This window comes from Conger conger, chromosome 10, assembly GCF_963514075.1.
Source record: "Conger conger chromosome 10, fConCon1.1, whole genome shotgun sequence".
Taxonomy (NCBI): Eukaryota; Metazoa; Chordata; class Actinopteri; order Anguilliformes; family Congridae; genus Conger; species Conger conger.
Genome location: NC_083769.1, coordinates 20,705,793 through 20,720,086, shown reverse-complemented (window position 1 = coordinate 20,720,086; position 14,294 = coordinate 20,705,793). Strand labels below are relative to the sequence as shown.

The 14,294-nt window shown below is 47.2% G+C and overlaps 1 protein-coding gene across 2 annotated transcripts; it reads left to right on the top strand.

Moving 5' to 3' along the window:
- The first annotated feature begins 119 nt into the window (after positions 1-119).
- mcrs1 (microspherule protein 1) lies at positions 120-9,173 on the top strand. 2 transcript variants are annotated; one of them, XM_061257844.1, is made up of 15 exons: positions 120-248; positions 775-857; positions 1,141-1,306; positions 1,993-2,131; positions 2,725-2,889; positions 3,657-3,766; positions 4,251-4,359; positions 4,816-4,954; positions 5,077-5,152; positions 5,248-5,276; positions 6,760-6,852; positions 7,160-7,242; positions 7,572-7,659; positions 8,452-8,579; positions 9,061-9,173. In XM_061257844.1, the coding sequence occupies exons 2-15, from the start codon at positions 848-850 to the stop codon at positions 9,145-9,147; spliced, it is 1,422 nt and encodes a 473-aa protein (XP_061113828.1). In that variant the 5' UTR covers positions 120-248; positions 775-847; the 3' UTR covers positions 9,148-9,173. The 2 variants fall into 2 exon arrangements, with proteins under 2 accessions (XP_061113828.1, XP_061113829.1); XM_061257845.1 differs by having other exon boundaries at positions 228-289.
- Positions 9,174-14,294: the final 5,121 nt, after the last annotated feature.

The following is a 14,294-nucleotide window of genomic DNA, read 5'->3' as shown; positions in this document are numbered from 1 at the left end:
TATTTGTCAATTGGTCCATTTATTCTTCATATTGACGGGGGAAATGAAGGAAAAGATTCCAGTGTAGTCCGAAATGAGGCTTTCTTCGAGACTCACATGACGTAATATTTTGGAGCGGTGATATTACGTAATTTCCGCGGGTGTCCGGAAGTTGAGATGGGGCCGATGGATTGTTCGTAGTGTTGGAAATATTGTCAAAATCTCACTATTAATAATCAAGACACTATCGAGAGGACTCATATTTAAAGGTATGTTTTGCAAGAAACCCGAAAAGCCGCTCAGAAAACGGTTAAGTGGTTTATACAGGTTCATAACGGGGCGTAATTTAAGATGGTATTAGCTAGCTAGCTAGTTAGCTCGGTGGCTCGTAACGCTATGTGAGTTTACGTTAGCTAGCTAGCTAATCAAAGCGAACACATTTAGGTCAGTCAGAACTGAAATAGTTTTCAGATCGAAGTGATATTTTGCAAGTTTGTCTTTACAATTTTATTTTTTTGTCTACAGTGTTAAGTGTACCGATAGCCAAATATCGTCGTAGCTAAGTATATAATTAATGAGCTAGTTTGTTATTGTCAACAGAGCTAGCTAGCTACTTATCGTTTTAGCTAGCTAGCAAGGTAATTCAGCGCCTTTTTGTGGTTCTAGCTAACATTAAATGTAAAGAAAAATGAATGCATAATTTGCTGTAACGTCGGTCATGGAACTCTGTCAAACTGCCTGGCTAGCAACAATGATTATCAGTGTTCTGTTTAACTTCGACTTTTTATTGTACAGAACTGATCGCTTAAAAACTCCTGAATAAATGACCTGGTCACCCACTTAGAAGAAGTGGATCTCACACGAGGCCATGGATAAGGGTATGATTCATTGTTATATTGTACTGCATTTTCAGTACGTTCAACTACGTCACTTACTAGCAAGCTTCAATTGATAGTAAAATTGTAGGATGGTAGTTATGCGCGTATCTGCATGTCTTTTCATTGCCGACTGAAAGTGAAAGTAATGCAAGAAATACTCTGCGTTTGAGCACAGACTGACTGATGGCAAATGCTAACCAAAACAGGAAATACAACTTTAAATAATGCAGGGGATAAGTGTAGTGCCTTTGTTGTATAGCGATCACAGTTTGTGTGGCTGTAGACATGCTAGGAGGGGTTGCGGATCCGATGGTGGCCGGGGCAACAGCAGGGAGCGCCACTGCACTGAGTCGATCGGAGGACGAGGAGTCGGCAGGTGGCAAAGACGTCAAAAGAACAGCAACACAAGCATTCAGTGGGGTGGTCCCGAAACGCAGAAGCTCTTCTAGGTCTGTGTCCGTATTTTCTTCCATCACCTTCTGTAGCCAACACTCAAGTATATTGAACAAACAATTGCTCTGTTGTTTCAAATGCAGTGTCTAAACGTTATTACTAAGTCAAATCTCGGTAGAGGCTAGCATTCAGCACATGTACCATTCAATATTAAATGTTAAATGTACTGTGAACGTTGCAGACATTACCATTAATCAATCTCTCAAGAGAATTGGCTTGTCATGTCTGAGCTGTTCCATTTAAGTTCATGTGTCATCATTGTTACAATATACCAAGATGGTGTTACGTGCTGAATCAGAGATCTTGATCTCTTGTCCTGGGGCTGCAACGTCTGCAGGTTTAACTCCAGTCGTGGAGAGCCACAGCGTCTGCAGGTTTAACTCCAGTCCTGGAGAGCCGCAGCGTCTGCTGCTTTTTGCAATGTCCTTTACATCGGCAGCCAACTTAGGCCTTAGAAGCAAGTTGTGTGAACTCTGCTGCCAATCAATGAGCAATCATTTAAGATAAAATAATGCTGAAACGCACCAGCTGATGCTGCAGCCCTCCAGGAATGGAGTTTGAGCTCCTCGTGATGGATGCAGAAGCATGTGGAGTGCCGCCTGGCTCCGTTTACCTCATAAAACGGGGGTAATTCCATGTCAACTCGACACACTATTGGACCGTCTTGCTCTCTGTCTCTCAGGTCCATCAAGCGGAAGAAGTTTGATGACGAGCTGGTGGAGAGCAGTCTGGTGAAGTCATCCAGTCGGGTCAAAGGGCCGCCCGTGATGGAGCCCGCCCGCTTCTCCGGGAGCGAGACCTCCTCGGCCGAGAAAAAGAAGGTACCACCCTGGGAGGAGAGGAGGAGAGGGTGGGAGAGCAAGAGAGCCGGAGAAAAACAATACAACCATGGAGACATCTCTGTGGGATCTCTTGATGTGTATAAATAGAGGTGATATAGATGTTGTAGAGTGCCTTTGTCAGACTACATTTAAAGCACATTGTGTATAGTTTTGGGTACCACACTACAAGATATAGGAGCTTTTGGAAAAAGTACAAAGAATGACGAGTAAATCGGTGCCTAGTATGAAATGTAAAAGTTACAAGGAAATACATTTTCACTCATCAAAGGGAAGCCCATGGGGGTGATTTGATGGAGGTTGTTAAATGCGTAAAACGTGAAGCGAAGACTTTTTAGGCCGAGTTCAGTTAACGGAACAAGGGGGCAAAGGTGGAAATTAGTTAAAGGTGATATATATCAGGAACCGATATCACGAACACGTAGAGAGATAGTGTGCAGAGCAGCTTGCCAAGTCATGTCGTAAAGGCCGAGATCCTCGGGGTGTTCACGTCTGGGGTTCACGCAGTGTTGGACACGCTCTAGTTTTTTGGCAATTGTAGGGCTGAACGACCTGCCCATGTCCCGTTGCTCCAGGTGTCCAAGTCCAGCATGTTGCCGGCGCCCCCCATGGCCGCCGTGGTGACACCGTTACCCATCACCAAGCGGGTGAAGAAGAGCCGGCAGCCGCTGCAGATCACCAAGGATCTGGGCCGCTGGAAGCCCGTGGACGACCTGCTGCTCATCAACGCCGTGCTGCAGGTCAGCACCCCTCACAGTCCTCACCGTCCTCCTGCTCTCCCTCTCCGAGGCGAACCGCACTGCAGATATGACCAACACCGCCGCCACACCTCCCCCCTCCAGCGTCTTCCCGCCAGCTGTCCGCCCCGTCTCTCTGAGCACCTGGCCGCCGTTGCTCACGGCAGGGCTCTTCTCTGACCTCATCATCCCCCGACGGTCAAACGACCTTCCTCAGGCAGTTAGGAAGGCGGATTCACTCGCAGTCGTCCGTGCACATCGAAAATCTCTGCTTCTGAGATGCTTTAATGAAACACAGAAAACCCTCTCTTGTTTTATCTTGTTTTATCTTGTTGGCCTTGAGGCGTGCACTTTGAATGCGGCACTTATAATATAACTCTGTGTATCTCTAGCTCTGTATCTCGCGCATCTGCTTGCAAATATCTGCTATCGAGTATGCCTCGGGTTAAAGGATTTTTGAAGACATCATTGCCAGAATTGGTGTTACCTATAAATTGTGCGTGCTGAAGAAAGGTTCAGTAAAATGGTTACGGAACAGGGCTTTAGGTCGTTATGGATAAGGTTAGCATAACGATAGGGGAAACAAACCCCCCAAACATTGGGGAAGCTTCATAAGCCCTGATATAGTAGCTCATTTGCCTTTTATCACATCAGTAAGGTTCTGATATGGACAGCGGAAACCTCATCACTGGTTATTTATGAATCAGTGCCTTGAGCTGTGTTGAATTGGAAAAACTGTAGTCCTCACAAAGGTGCTTCTCGCTGTTCAGACCACGGACCTGACCGCAGTCCACCTGGGCGTGAAGTTCAGCTGCCGGTTCACCTTACGGGAAATCCAGGAGCGGTGGTACGCCCTGCTGTACGACCCAGTCATCTCTAAGTAAGCTCTGCCGTCAACCCGCAAAACCCCCTTCCCATTTTCTCGCATCTCCAGCGATGACAGAGCTTCATAGATATGTCGGTTCCATGGTTCAAAGCTCAGGGTGATACTGCACCACACAGAAGTTTTTCTTTTTGGGAGGGAGTTTGCACTCAACAGTTCATGGTCCACACGTGCAAAATGATTAAGTAAATCTTTCTGACTTGGTGGACTCAGTACATGTAAGTACATTTTATTGTTCGCGGTAACTTATTTTTGATGTCTGTTGAGCTCTGAAAGGGAGAACTCTGCTGCTCCCCTCTCTGTCTTACGCTGTAAGAGTGTGGGTTAGTCGTTCTCTCTCTCCCATAATGTGTGGGTTAGCGGTTGTCTTTCTCCTGCACGTGTGTCGGCTAGCTCTTAGCCCTCCTAATGGCTAGCTCTTAGCCCTCCTAATGGCTAGCTCTTAGCCCTCCTAATTGCGCTCTCGCCTGTGTGCGTACAGGTTAGCCTGGCAGGCCATGCGGCAGCTCCATCCAGAAGCCATTGCAGCCATCCAGAGCAAAGCCCTCTTCAGCCAGGCAGAGGAGGCCCTGCTGGCCAAGATCGGCTCTGTGAGTGACCGCGCAAAGGCCTGGGTCACACTACACACAGGGACGGACGAAAGCGCACTAAATGCACCCCTCAAAACAATCTGTAAAGTAGAGTCCTATTAAATTTACAGCACATTCCAAATACCAAATTCAAATGTTTTTGTTTATGCAGGTCATGTTCTGGCTTCCCAGCCTGGACACAAACCCAAACAATGGAGTCACAGAACAAGCAAACAGACTGTTTATGTGTACGTGGCACAAACTGGGGTGTTCCATAGTCAACCCAGCTGGCACCCGTTCTGTTGGCGAGCAAATTCACTTTCCATTTTCCAATTATCGTGGACAAAAGGGACAAAAACGTTTACCTAATGTGTCTCACGTGGTTAGCCTTTGCCGCAGCTTCCCGGCAGAAATTGTTTTGGTTTCACCGGCATGCGCTAACGCCCAGACTAATTTTTCATGTGGTGCTCGTCTCAGTCAACCCAGCCCAAGCTCGAGGTGTTCCAGGACTTGCTGAACAAGCACCCGGGTGTGTTCTACCCCTCCCGCACCCCCAAGAGCCTCCTGGTGCACTGGCAGCTGCTCAAACAGTACTACCTGCTGGATGACCAGAGCGGTGAGCGTGTCCCCCGTAGCTCTCCTCTGGGGGCTCCAGATTGGTTCCAGATTTGTTTTGAGCGCGGTCTCCTCGGCTGACCTTCCAGGCTAACGCGCTCCCTACCTGTCTCGCCCTTGCAGTTCAGCCTCTGCCTAAAGGAGACCAAGTGCTCAATTTCTCCGACGCCGAGCAGCTGGTGGACGAGGCCAAGCTGAAGTGAGTGGGCTCAGACAGCCGGCCGTGATTGTGATGCCTCGCCCCGGTTTATGACCCGCAGCCTGACTCCGTCCGTTTGTTTTCTTTTTCCGCAGGGAAAGCAGGGATGAGGTGCTGGAGCACGGTACGTGTGTCCGTTTGAGTGAGAATTCAGCCGCGTTACGAAAGCTTTGTGAGGCTTGCTGTGAATTCTGGATCGACCGCTGTTTGAAGTTTGGGCGTGTGTCCTTAAGTAAAGCAAGCTGGCATGTGTATATGTTGGAGATGTCTGTCCTGTTTGTGAGGATGGTGATGGGCGTATGCGTTGGAAATGTGTATACTGTCTGTGTGAGAACCATGGCGTTGTGTGTAGCCTAGGTGTTCAAGATGTATATCCTGTTTGTGAGGACCATGATGGCATGTGTCCTCACAAACCATGGTGGTATGTGTGCATTGGAGACTGTCCCCTGTTTGTGAGGACCATGGTGGTATGTGTGTATCGGAGACTGTCCCCTGTTTGTGAGGACCATGGTGGTGTGTGTGTATTGGAGACTGTCCCCTGTTTGTGAGGACCATGGTGGTGTGTGTGTATTGGAGACTGTCCCCTGTTTGTGAGGACCATGGTGGTGTGTGTGTATTGGAGACTGTCCCGTTTGTGAGGACCATGGTGGTATGTGTGTATCGGAGACTGTCCCCTGTTTGTGAGGACCACAGTGGTATGTGTGTATTGGAGACTGTCCCCTGTTTGTGAGGACCATGGTGGTGTGTGTGTATTGGAGACTGTCCCCTGTTTGTGAGGACCATGGTGGTGTGTGTGTATTGGAGACTGTCCTGTTTGTGAGGACCATGGTGGTATGTGTGTATCGGAGACTGTCCCCTGTTTGTGAGGACCACAGTGGTATGTGTGTATTGGAGACTGTCCCCTGTTTGTGAGGACCACAGTGGTATGTGTGTATTGGAGACTGTGGCCCTGTTTGTGAGTGCCATGGTGGTATGTGTGCATTGGAGACTGTCCCCTGTTTGTGAGGACCATGGTGGTATGTGTGCATTGGAGACTGTCCCCTGTTTGTGAGGACCATGGTGGTGTGTGTGTATTGGAGACTGTCCCGTTTGTGAGGACCATGGTGGTATGTGTGTATCGGAGACTGTCCCCTGTTTGTGAGGACCACAGTGGTATGTGTGTATTGGAGACTGTCCCCTGTTTGTGAGGACCATGGTGGTGTGTGTGTATTGGAGACTGTCCCCTGTTTGTGAGGACCATGGTGGTGTGTGTGTATTGGAGACTGTCCCGTTTGTGAGGACCATGGTGGTATGTGTGTATCGGAGACTGTCCCCTGTTTGTGAGGACCACAGTGGTATGTGTGTATTGGAGACTGTCCCCTGTTTGTGAGGACCATGGTGGTGTGTGTGTATTGGAGACTGTCCCCTGTTTGTGAGGACCATGGTGGTGTGTGTGTATTGGAGACTGTCCCCTGTTTGTGAGGACCACAGTGGTATGTGTGTATTGGAGACTGTGGCCCTGTTTGTGAGTGCCATGGTGGTATGTGTGCATTGGAGACTGTCCCCTGTTTGTGAGGACCATGGTGGTGTGTGTGTATTGGCGACATGTGTCCTGCTTGTTCCTGCAGAGCTGATGATCGCTGACCGGCACCAGAAGCGAGAGATCAGACAGTTGGAGCAGGAGCTTCCACGCTGGCAGGTTCTGGTGGACAGCATCACAGGTGCGTGCGTGCGTGCGTGCGCGTTGAAAAGGTTGCAGACACAATATGCACTTTCACAGGCACCCGCAGCATGAACAAGACACACACAGACGTAATATTTACACACACAATATGTTGAAACACACATTATGTAAACACACCCACACACCATGTGTAAACAATGTGAAAAGGTACCAACTTCTATTTTAACTGCTCAGCTATAGAATTATCAGACCCCTCTGCCATGAGAGCAGAAGGAGCAGCCAATGAAAACCCTCCTGTGTGTTTTTTTTTTTTTTTTTTTTTTTTTTTCCTTGCCTGGTGTCAGGAATGAACTCCCCTGACTTTGACAACCAGACTTTGGCAGCGTTACGCGGGCGAATGGTGCGCTACCTCATGAGGTCCAGAGAGGTGAGCCCTTTCTTCTCCAGCTTCTATTTCTGACACCCACTCTCCCAAGTGCGTAGCTGTTTTTCATGCATAATCCTGTACATAATGAAGCGGGTCACATCTACTAGACCATGTACGATCACACTGTTTTTGTTGCTGTCATGTTCAAAAGGATTGTAGGTGCTTGCTTGTGTCTTAGGGAAAAGGACGCTGTCCAGAAGATGAAGTCTATATTATTATTATTATTATTATTATTATTATTATTATTATTATTGTGTGATTTTGAGTGTGAAGGCTGAAAAACAGGGCCCAGGTGTTGATTTGGGATGTAATTCCCCCTGTGCCTGCAGATCACATTGGGCCGGGCCACCAAGGACAAGCAGATAGATGTGGACCTGTCTCTGGAGGGGCCCGCCTGGAAGATCTCCAGGAAACAAGGTGCCCTGGGTCTGCGCCTCTCCAGTGTACCCTGGCTTCTGCCCATCTCTCACACGCACACACACACACGCGCGCACGCACACACCAACTCTCATGTATCCTGGCTTCTGCCCATCTCTCACACGCACACGCACACACCAACTCTCATGTATCCTGGCTTCTGCCCATCTCTCTCACACACATGCAAGAGCACTTGTGTAGCCTAGCCGCTGCCGCTCCCTCGCTCTGAAGCCAGCCCACACAGAGACATGCACATGCAGCGCAGCGCTCCCAGAAGGTCCGCCCCGTCCTTCACCGATGCGCGTGCCGCCTCCTGCTCGCTCGCGCCTAATTGGGGAACCGCGGCGAATCGGTCCCTCTCTCCAGAGACTTCCGTGATTAGCGCTTTCTCATTTATGTGTTTAAACACGGACGCTCTCCTCTGTGTATTGTTACTCGTTCTGACGAGGATCACTATTGAAGCCGACTAGGAAGAAAAACAAAGCACATTTAGCGACTGCAGGCACCCTGCAGAAATGCATGGCATTCAAATATGACTGGAAAAGGTTTGTTTAATCCGTATGTGGTGTTCAACCACTCGATTCCACCATTTTAATTTTATGTTGAAGAATTGGTGGGCTGGTAATCGGTCCGGAATGTTCTTCTTACTATTTCCTGTGAAGATGGGCACTGTGAAACATTGTGTAAACTGTGCTGTTGGCCTGTGTCAGCCCATCAGGAGCTGAGCTCCGGGCTCTGCTGAATGGGGGGAGGTGATGGGTGATGTTTTTGTCGCTGTCTCCGTCCCCACAGGGATCATCAAGCTGAAGAACAACGGGGACTTCTTCATCGCCAACGAGGGCCGCAGGCCCATCTACATCGACGGGAGACCAGTACTGTCAGGGAACAAGTGGAAACTCAACAACAACTCTGTGGTGGAGGTGAGAAGGGGCTGGGCGAGGAAACCTGAGGGGAGGAAGGGGGTGGGGCTAACTTGAGGGAGAGAGAGAGAGTGAGGCTAACTTGAGAGAGAGTGAGTGAGGCCAACTTGAGGGAGAGAGAGTGAGTGAGGCTAACTTGAGGGAGAGAGAGTGAGTGAGGCTAACTTGAGGGAGAGTGAGTGAGTGAGGCTAACTTGAGGGAGGGAGAGAGTGATTGAGTGAGGCTAACTTGAGGGAGGGAGAGAGTGATTGAGTGAGGCTAACTTGAGAGAGAGAGAGAGAGAGAGAGAGAGAGAGAGAGAGAGAGAGAGAGAGAGAGAGAGAGAGAGAGAGAGAGAGAGAGAGAGAGAGAGAGAGAGAGAGAGAGAGAGAGAGAGAGAGAGAGAGAGGCTAACGGGTACAGCTGGTAAACATGAAAGGTGTGAAAGTGGACGGCCCTCGGGAAGGTGTTGAACGGCGCCTCCTCTGTCTCCCCTCCCAGATTGCGGGCCTTCGCTTTGTCTTCCTCATCAACCAGGAGCTGATCGCCCTCATCAAAGCCGAGGCAGCCAAGATGAACCAGCAGTGAGGGCGGGGGGCCAGGGGCCAGGGGACAGGGCGGGGGGCCAGGGGACAGGGCGGGGCTGAGGGGGCGATGCTCAGCCAGGCCTCGGGCGAGGAGCGGGGCCACCTCACACAGGTCACCGTGGCGACCCGAGGACCCGGGGAGGGGGGGCTTTCCTTTCTGGTGCCCCCCCCCCCCTCTTGGATGAACTTCAACCCTTACATGTGATCCAGGAATGACTGTGTTCCTTTCTCATTCTGAACACGTCATAAAACTGAACCTAAACCTGACTCTCTGCGGTTTCCTTTTTTGTACCAGACCCCCACCCCTTCCCCAATTGGACCCTTTCTGCTCGAGCACACCACAGGAAATGATTCAGGCATCTTTACCATTCAGTCTGAGGTTTTTGTTGAGTCAGTGGATGCATTCACGGTCGAACACTCCCACAGACAGATGCATGCTGGCAGCTTACCTCAGGATCCTTCTGCAGCAGAGCTTACGGAATGGAAGATGAAGTTCAGATATAACTTAAAACTACATATGACAAAAGGTTCTAGCCATCTACACGTTTAGAAAAATATAATTGTTTTTAACTCAAACTCAAAATGGTCAGCACCCACAACACTGGGACACAAACCAGCTCAGTGGCTGGCTACCCTGGTTATAGGCAAACAGCCTTTTGACCTGGCAACTGTAATGTCTGCTACACGTAAGAAGGCTGCAGGCTGGGCACCGCCACGCTCTGGTAAGTGAGGATACTGAGGCCGGGTTTGTGTAATCTCTAAGGTAAGCCCGATCAGCAGCTTGGGTAAGGGTAAGTGCACTTAGAAGAACGTCGCAACACAGAGAGTAACGCCGAAGGTTTAGGATTACCGTTTTTCACAGTCTGTAAATAACACAACCTGATATAAACATGACATATTGGAAATGAAAACAGTTTAATGAGTATATTCTAAAATACAGAGTTTAAATGCCTTTAAACTCTGTATTTTAGAATATACTCATTAAACTGTTTTCATTTCAATATGTCATGTTTATATCGGTTGTGTTATTTACAGCACCTGTGAAAACGGTAATTCTAAACCTCGGCGCTTTTTGTGTTGGAGTTTTAAGTGCTTAACCTTACCCAAGCTGCTGATCGGGTTAATTTGAGATTACAAACCGGCGTATCCTCCTACAGAGCGTGGGGTGCCAGCTGCAGCTTCTTATCGTACCACAGTCTCCTAGTCCGCCTTGCGTAGGCGCATGTTGGAGGAAGGCACTTGTGCAGCTCAATAGTCGAGCTTGCCGGCACCCAGTAGACCAGTGGGGTTCGTTGGTGCAGTGATGGGCCGACTGGCACCCTGGCATACTAGCGGCACGTTAAACATCCCTGGAAGGAGTTAGGAGCCGAGAAGAATTCTTGAACGAGGAAATGCGAGCGCATTCTTTGCGGAAGTATTTGTCAGGATGGGTGACTCATAAACGATTGACACGTGCATCCACCTCATGGCATCTGCCATGTCTGTAATTGATGTGGCTTCAAACTGATGAAAGAGGAAGGACATTCCTGTTCTCTAAATTCATTGTCCATCACATCCTTTACTTGCATTCTCTGATGGGTGGAGTTAGGAGATGCAAGGAAAAGTAAATAAGCAATTGGAAGGAGCCACAGCTAGCATGCGTGTGGTCCGGATTTGATACCATACCATGGGGCCCATCAATGCCAAACAATGTTTTAACAGGATGAGCTAGCCAGCACCCCCCACACACACAAAGAGTGGTTTCCAAAATATCACATTTTTAATCTTTTATATACTGTTATCAATGTGTGGAAACAGGAGAGTGATTATCTGGAGGGACTGGGTTTCCAAAATTTTTGTTCATTGAAAAAAATTTGGCGGGGGTACAAGACTTTACTGTGGTATTACTGTGCTTGATTGGCCAGCCTACTGGCCTGACCTGAGCCCCATAGAGAATCTATGGGGTATTGTCAAGAGGAAGATGAGACACCAGACCCAACAATACAGATGAGCTGAAGGCCACTATCAAAGCAACCTGGGTTTCCATAACACCTCAGCAGTGCCACAGGCTGATTGCCTCCATGCCACGCCGCATTGATGCAGTAATTTGTGCAAAAGGAGCCCCGATCAAGTATTGAGTGCATGACTGAATATACTTTTCAGAAGGTCAATATTACTGTATTATAAATCCTTTTTTTGATTGGTCTTATGTAATATTCTAATATTTTGAGATATTGGATTTTTGTACAGCTACAAGCCGAAATCAAGATTAAGACAAAAAAAGGCTTGAAATATTTCATTTTACGTGTAATGAATCTACAATATATGAAAGTTTCACTTTATGAACTTTTCCACCATTTTTTGAGATGCACCTGTACATCACATGTATGAACAGACCGATTGCAGTTGTCAATTTTATGAAGGATAAAACCTGTAATTGTTCTTTGGGACTAATTTGAAAAAAGTTTGGAAATAACATTAGGTGTTGCAATGACAACACCTAATGACAGGTAATGTTGTATTATAATATGTCGGCAAATGTAATGTTGATTGATGCCATAATTATTTAATTGTAGCCATAGCTCATTCAGTAGTCGGTAAGGTTTTTCAGCATCATTAAATGAGTAATAGATTAGAACAAAGAAAGGATTGGTGGGAATGCCATGCTGAATAAAACGAGGTTACTGAAATATGCTGCACAGATCCAAAATCAGCATCATGAAATACCATTTTGCACACCAATAGTCTCATTGTTAAATCATGGCTGAACAAGAAGGGTAAGTGAAGGGTTCTTAAAACAAGAGCATTTAGCACAGGTGGCCAACGAGGGCTGTATCCCTTACTTCTGGCCTTAATTACTTAATTAGCCCAAACATATGTCATCCGACATTTTGGCTACATTTCTTGACCAGTGTGTAAAAGACTGCTCAATAATGATCTCCCTATAGATCATAGTAAAATGTTTTGTAATCTAGGAGCAAACGAGTATATACTGCCAATTTAGCCAGAGTAACTGGTGGAAACAAAAACCTGCATACCCTCCAGAAGTGGAATTGACCACCACTGATTTAGCAGGACATTTTAAAGCAGGGGTATTCAATCGTACCCAGAAAGGCCAGTGTGGGTGCACGTTCTTGTTCCAACCAAGCAGTTGCACACCGGATTCTATTAACCAAGGTCCTTAAAGACTCTAATGGTTGATTAGTAAAATCAGATGTGCAACTGCTTGGTTGGAAGTTGGAACAAAAGCAAGCAGCGGCCCTTTCTGCACAAGTATTCCTTATTTTAAAGGACTCCCACCCTGCTACTGACACACAACAACCAAATTATCAAAATAAAAATACATTTCCCAACAGGAGACACAGGACACGGGTGTATTTGCTAACAATTTTATTAATAGTAAAGGAGAAGAAGTGTGCCAATCAGTGAAGATGATGGTGTCCAAGTGCTCTTTATACTGGAACGGGGGTAACAAGGGTAGGAAGGGGAGGCTGGGCGGGCGTGAATGTCTTTGGTCCGTAATTGGCGGAATGAAAGAAGAGAAAAAATGAAGGGATGACAGAAGGCACTTTACTAGTTTACAGTTGTCTCAGATGAAAAGGAAAGGGCAGAAAAAGTTTATACACAGGAAGTGGGACAGCGCTAAATTCTGCGGTTTTCTGCCCGGCGGAGCACCTCGGGCATACAGAAACACACGTACATACATAACCAAAGCCCTTTGTGCGGGCACTCACACGAGTATATAGTTGCATACATACCAACATACCGCACGTACACACAGAAGGCATTCCAAAAGAAAGCGTACTATAATTTCGATCGATTATTAAATCATAAAGCGCAGAGGATTAAGTAGGAAGCGTCTTTTCCCTTCTATTTTTACAGCGGGGTAAAAATATGAAGCGAAAATGCATTTTCAAAATAAAAAAAGGAAAGAATAATTTTTAAAAAGAGGGAAAGGCAGCAACTTGAACTGATCAGTGGATAGTTTCTTTGGAGATCAACTACATTACATGAGAAAATGTAAAAACTCACAAAGGCGAGGGCCGGTATCCACGTGGCCTTGCGACCAAAGAGGAACAATGTGAAATGGCTAGTTGGTGACCCACAAACAAAATACAAATGAAAATAACCCCACCCCAAAAGTACATTTCCAGTTCTGGAGCGAGCCCAGACTCAATCTGGCCCAGAAATGTGTACCGGCTGAAGAGTAAGGAATGCGAGAATTACATGTTAAGAGGGTGATGGTGGGTCGGGGGGTGTCCGAAGTGCAGATAAGGCTGTGCTGGCGGTGCAGACCAGAAGTGGTCTACCAGGTAACAAAAGTACTGAAGGTAGGGTGCAGATACTCTGCCATTCCGCATTTGCCTGAGAATGTATACAGCTAATATGGAGCCGAACGTTACCTACGTACCGGGTCTTCCACCACACAACTTGACGGCCAACACACTTCCCCCACCTTGGGACGCACGCTTTTCTTAACGTGCAATTCCCGTGGCGTTCAAACCCGGAAAAACATAATCGGTAACGAAACGGGAATGTCTCTCTTCCGGCAAGCTCACACCACGGGCTCTTGCTATCGCAGTTCATGGTAAAACCGTGTACTGCAATGATTTACACCTAAAAAGCAAGCCAGGACTTCATCTGGCGCTGAACGTACCGAAAGTCAATCAGTCGCGAGCGTCAGTCAGAACAAAAGGACGGCTAAATTTAAAGCAGTCTGACGTTTATAAATGTATGTGCATCCTTTAATGCTTTGGGTTTTTATTACCCCTTTAAATAACGTGCCGCTTGCTGACACTGTGCAACCTTTGGTTTGCTTTCCGACATCCTGGGAAACATTTCAATACGACCCAAAAATGCATTGCACCATGGTCCTTGAACGCAAGAATGGCAAACCATAAGACACTTGCTACCAGGGTGACACATCACATCTAAAATGAGGTATATCTCCATTATTCAATGCTTATTGAACGCATGCTTGATCGATAAAAGAAACATGATTGTTACCTTAGCACCTCTATTAAAACAAATGTTTATATACAGCATCAATAGCCATGGTAAGCACTACTGTCGGGCAGTTTCCAACAAAGAATTCAAAGGCCAACTTTAAGCCACATTTATAATCAGTTTTTTTTGCCACAGCCATAGATAGTCGACGACAGGCCAGTG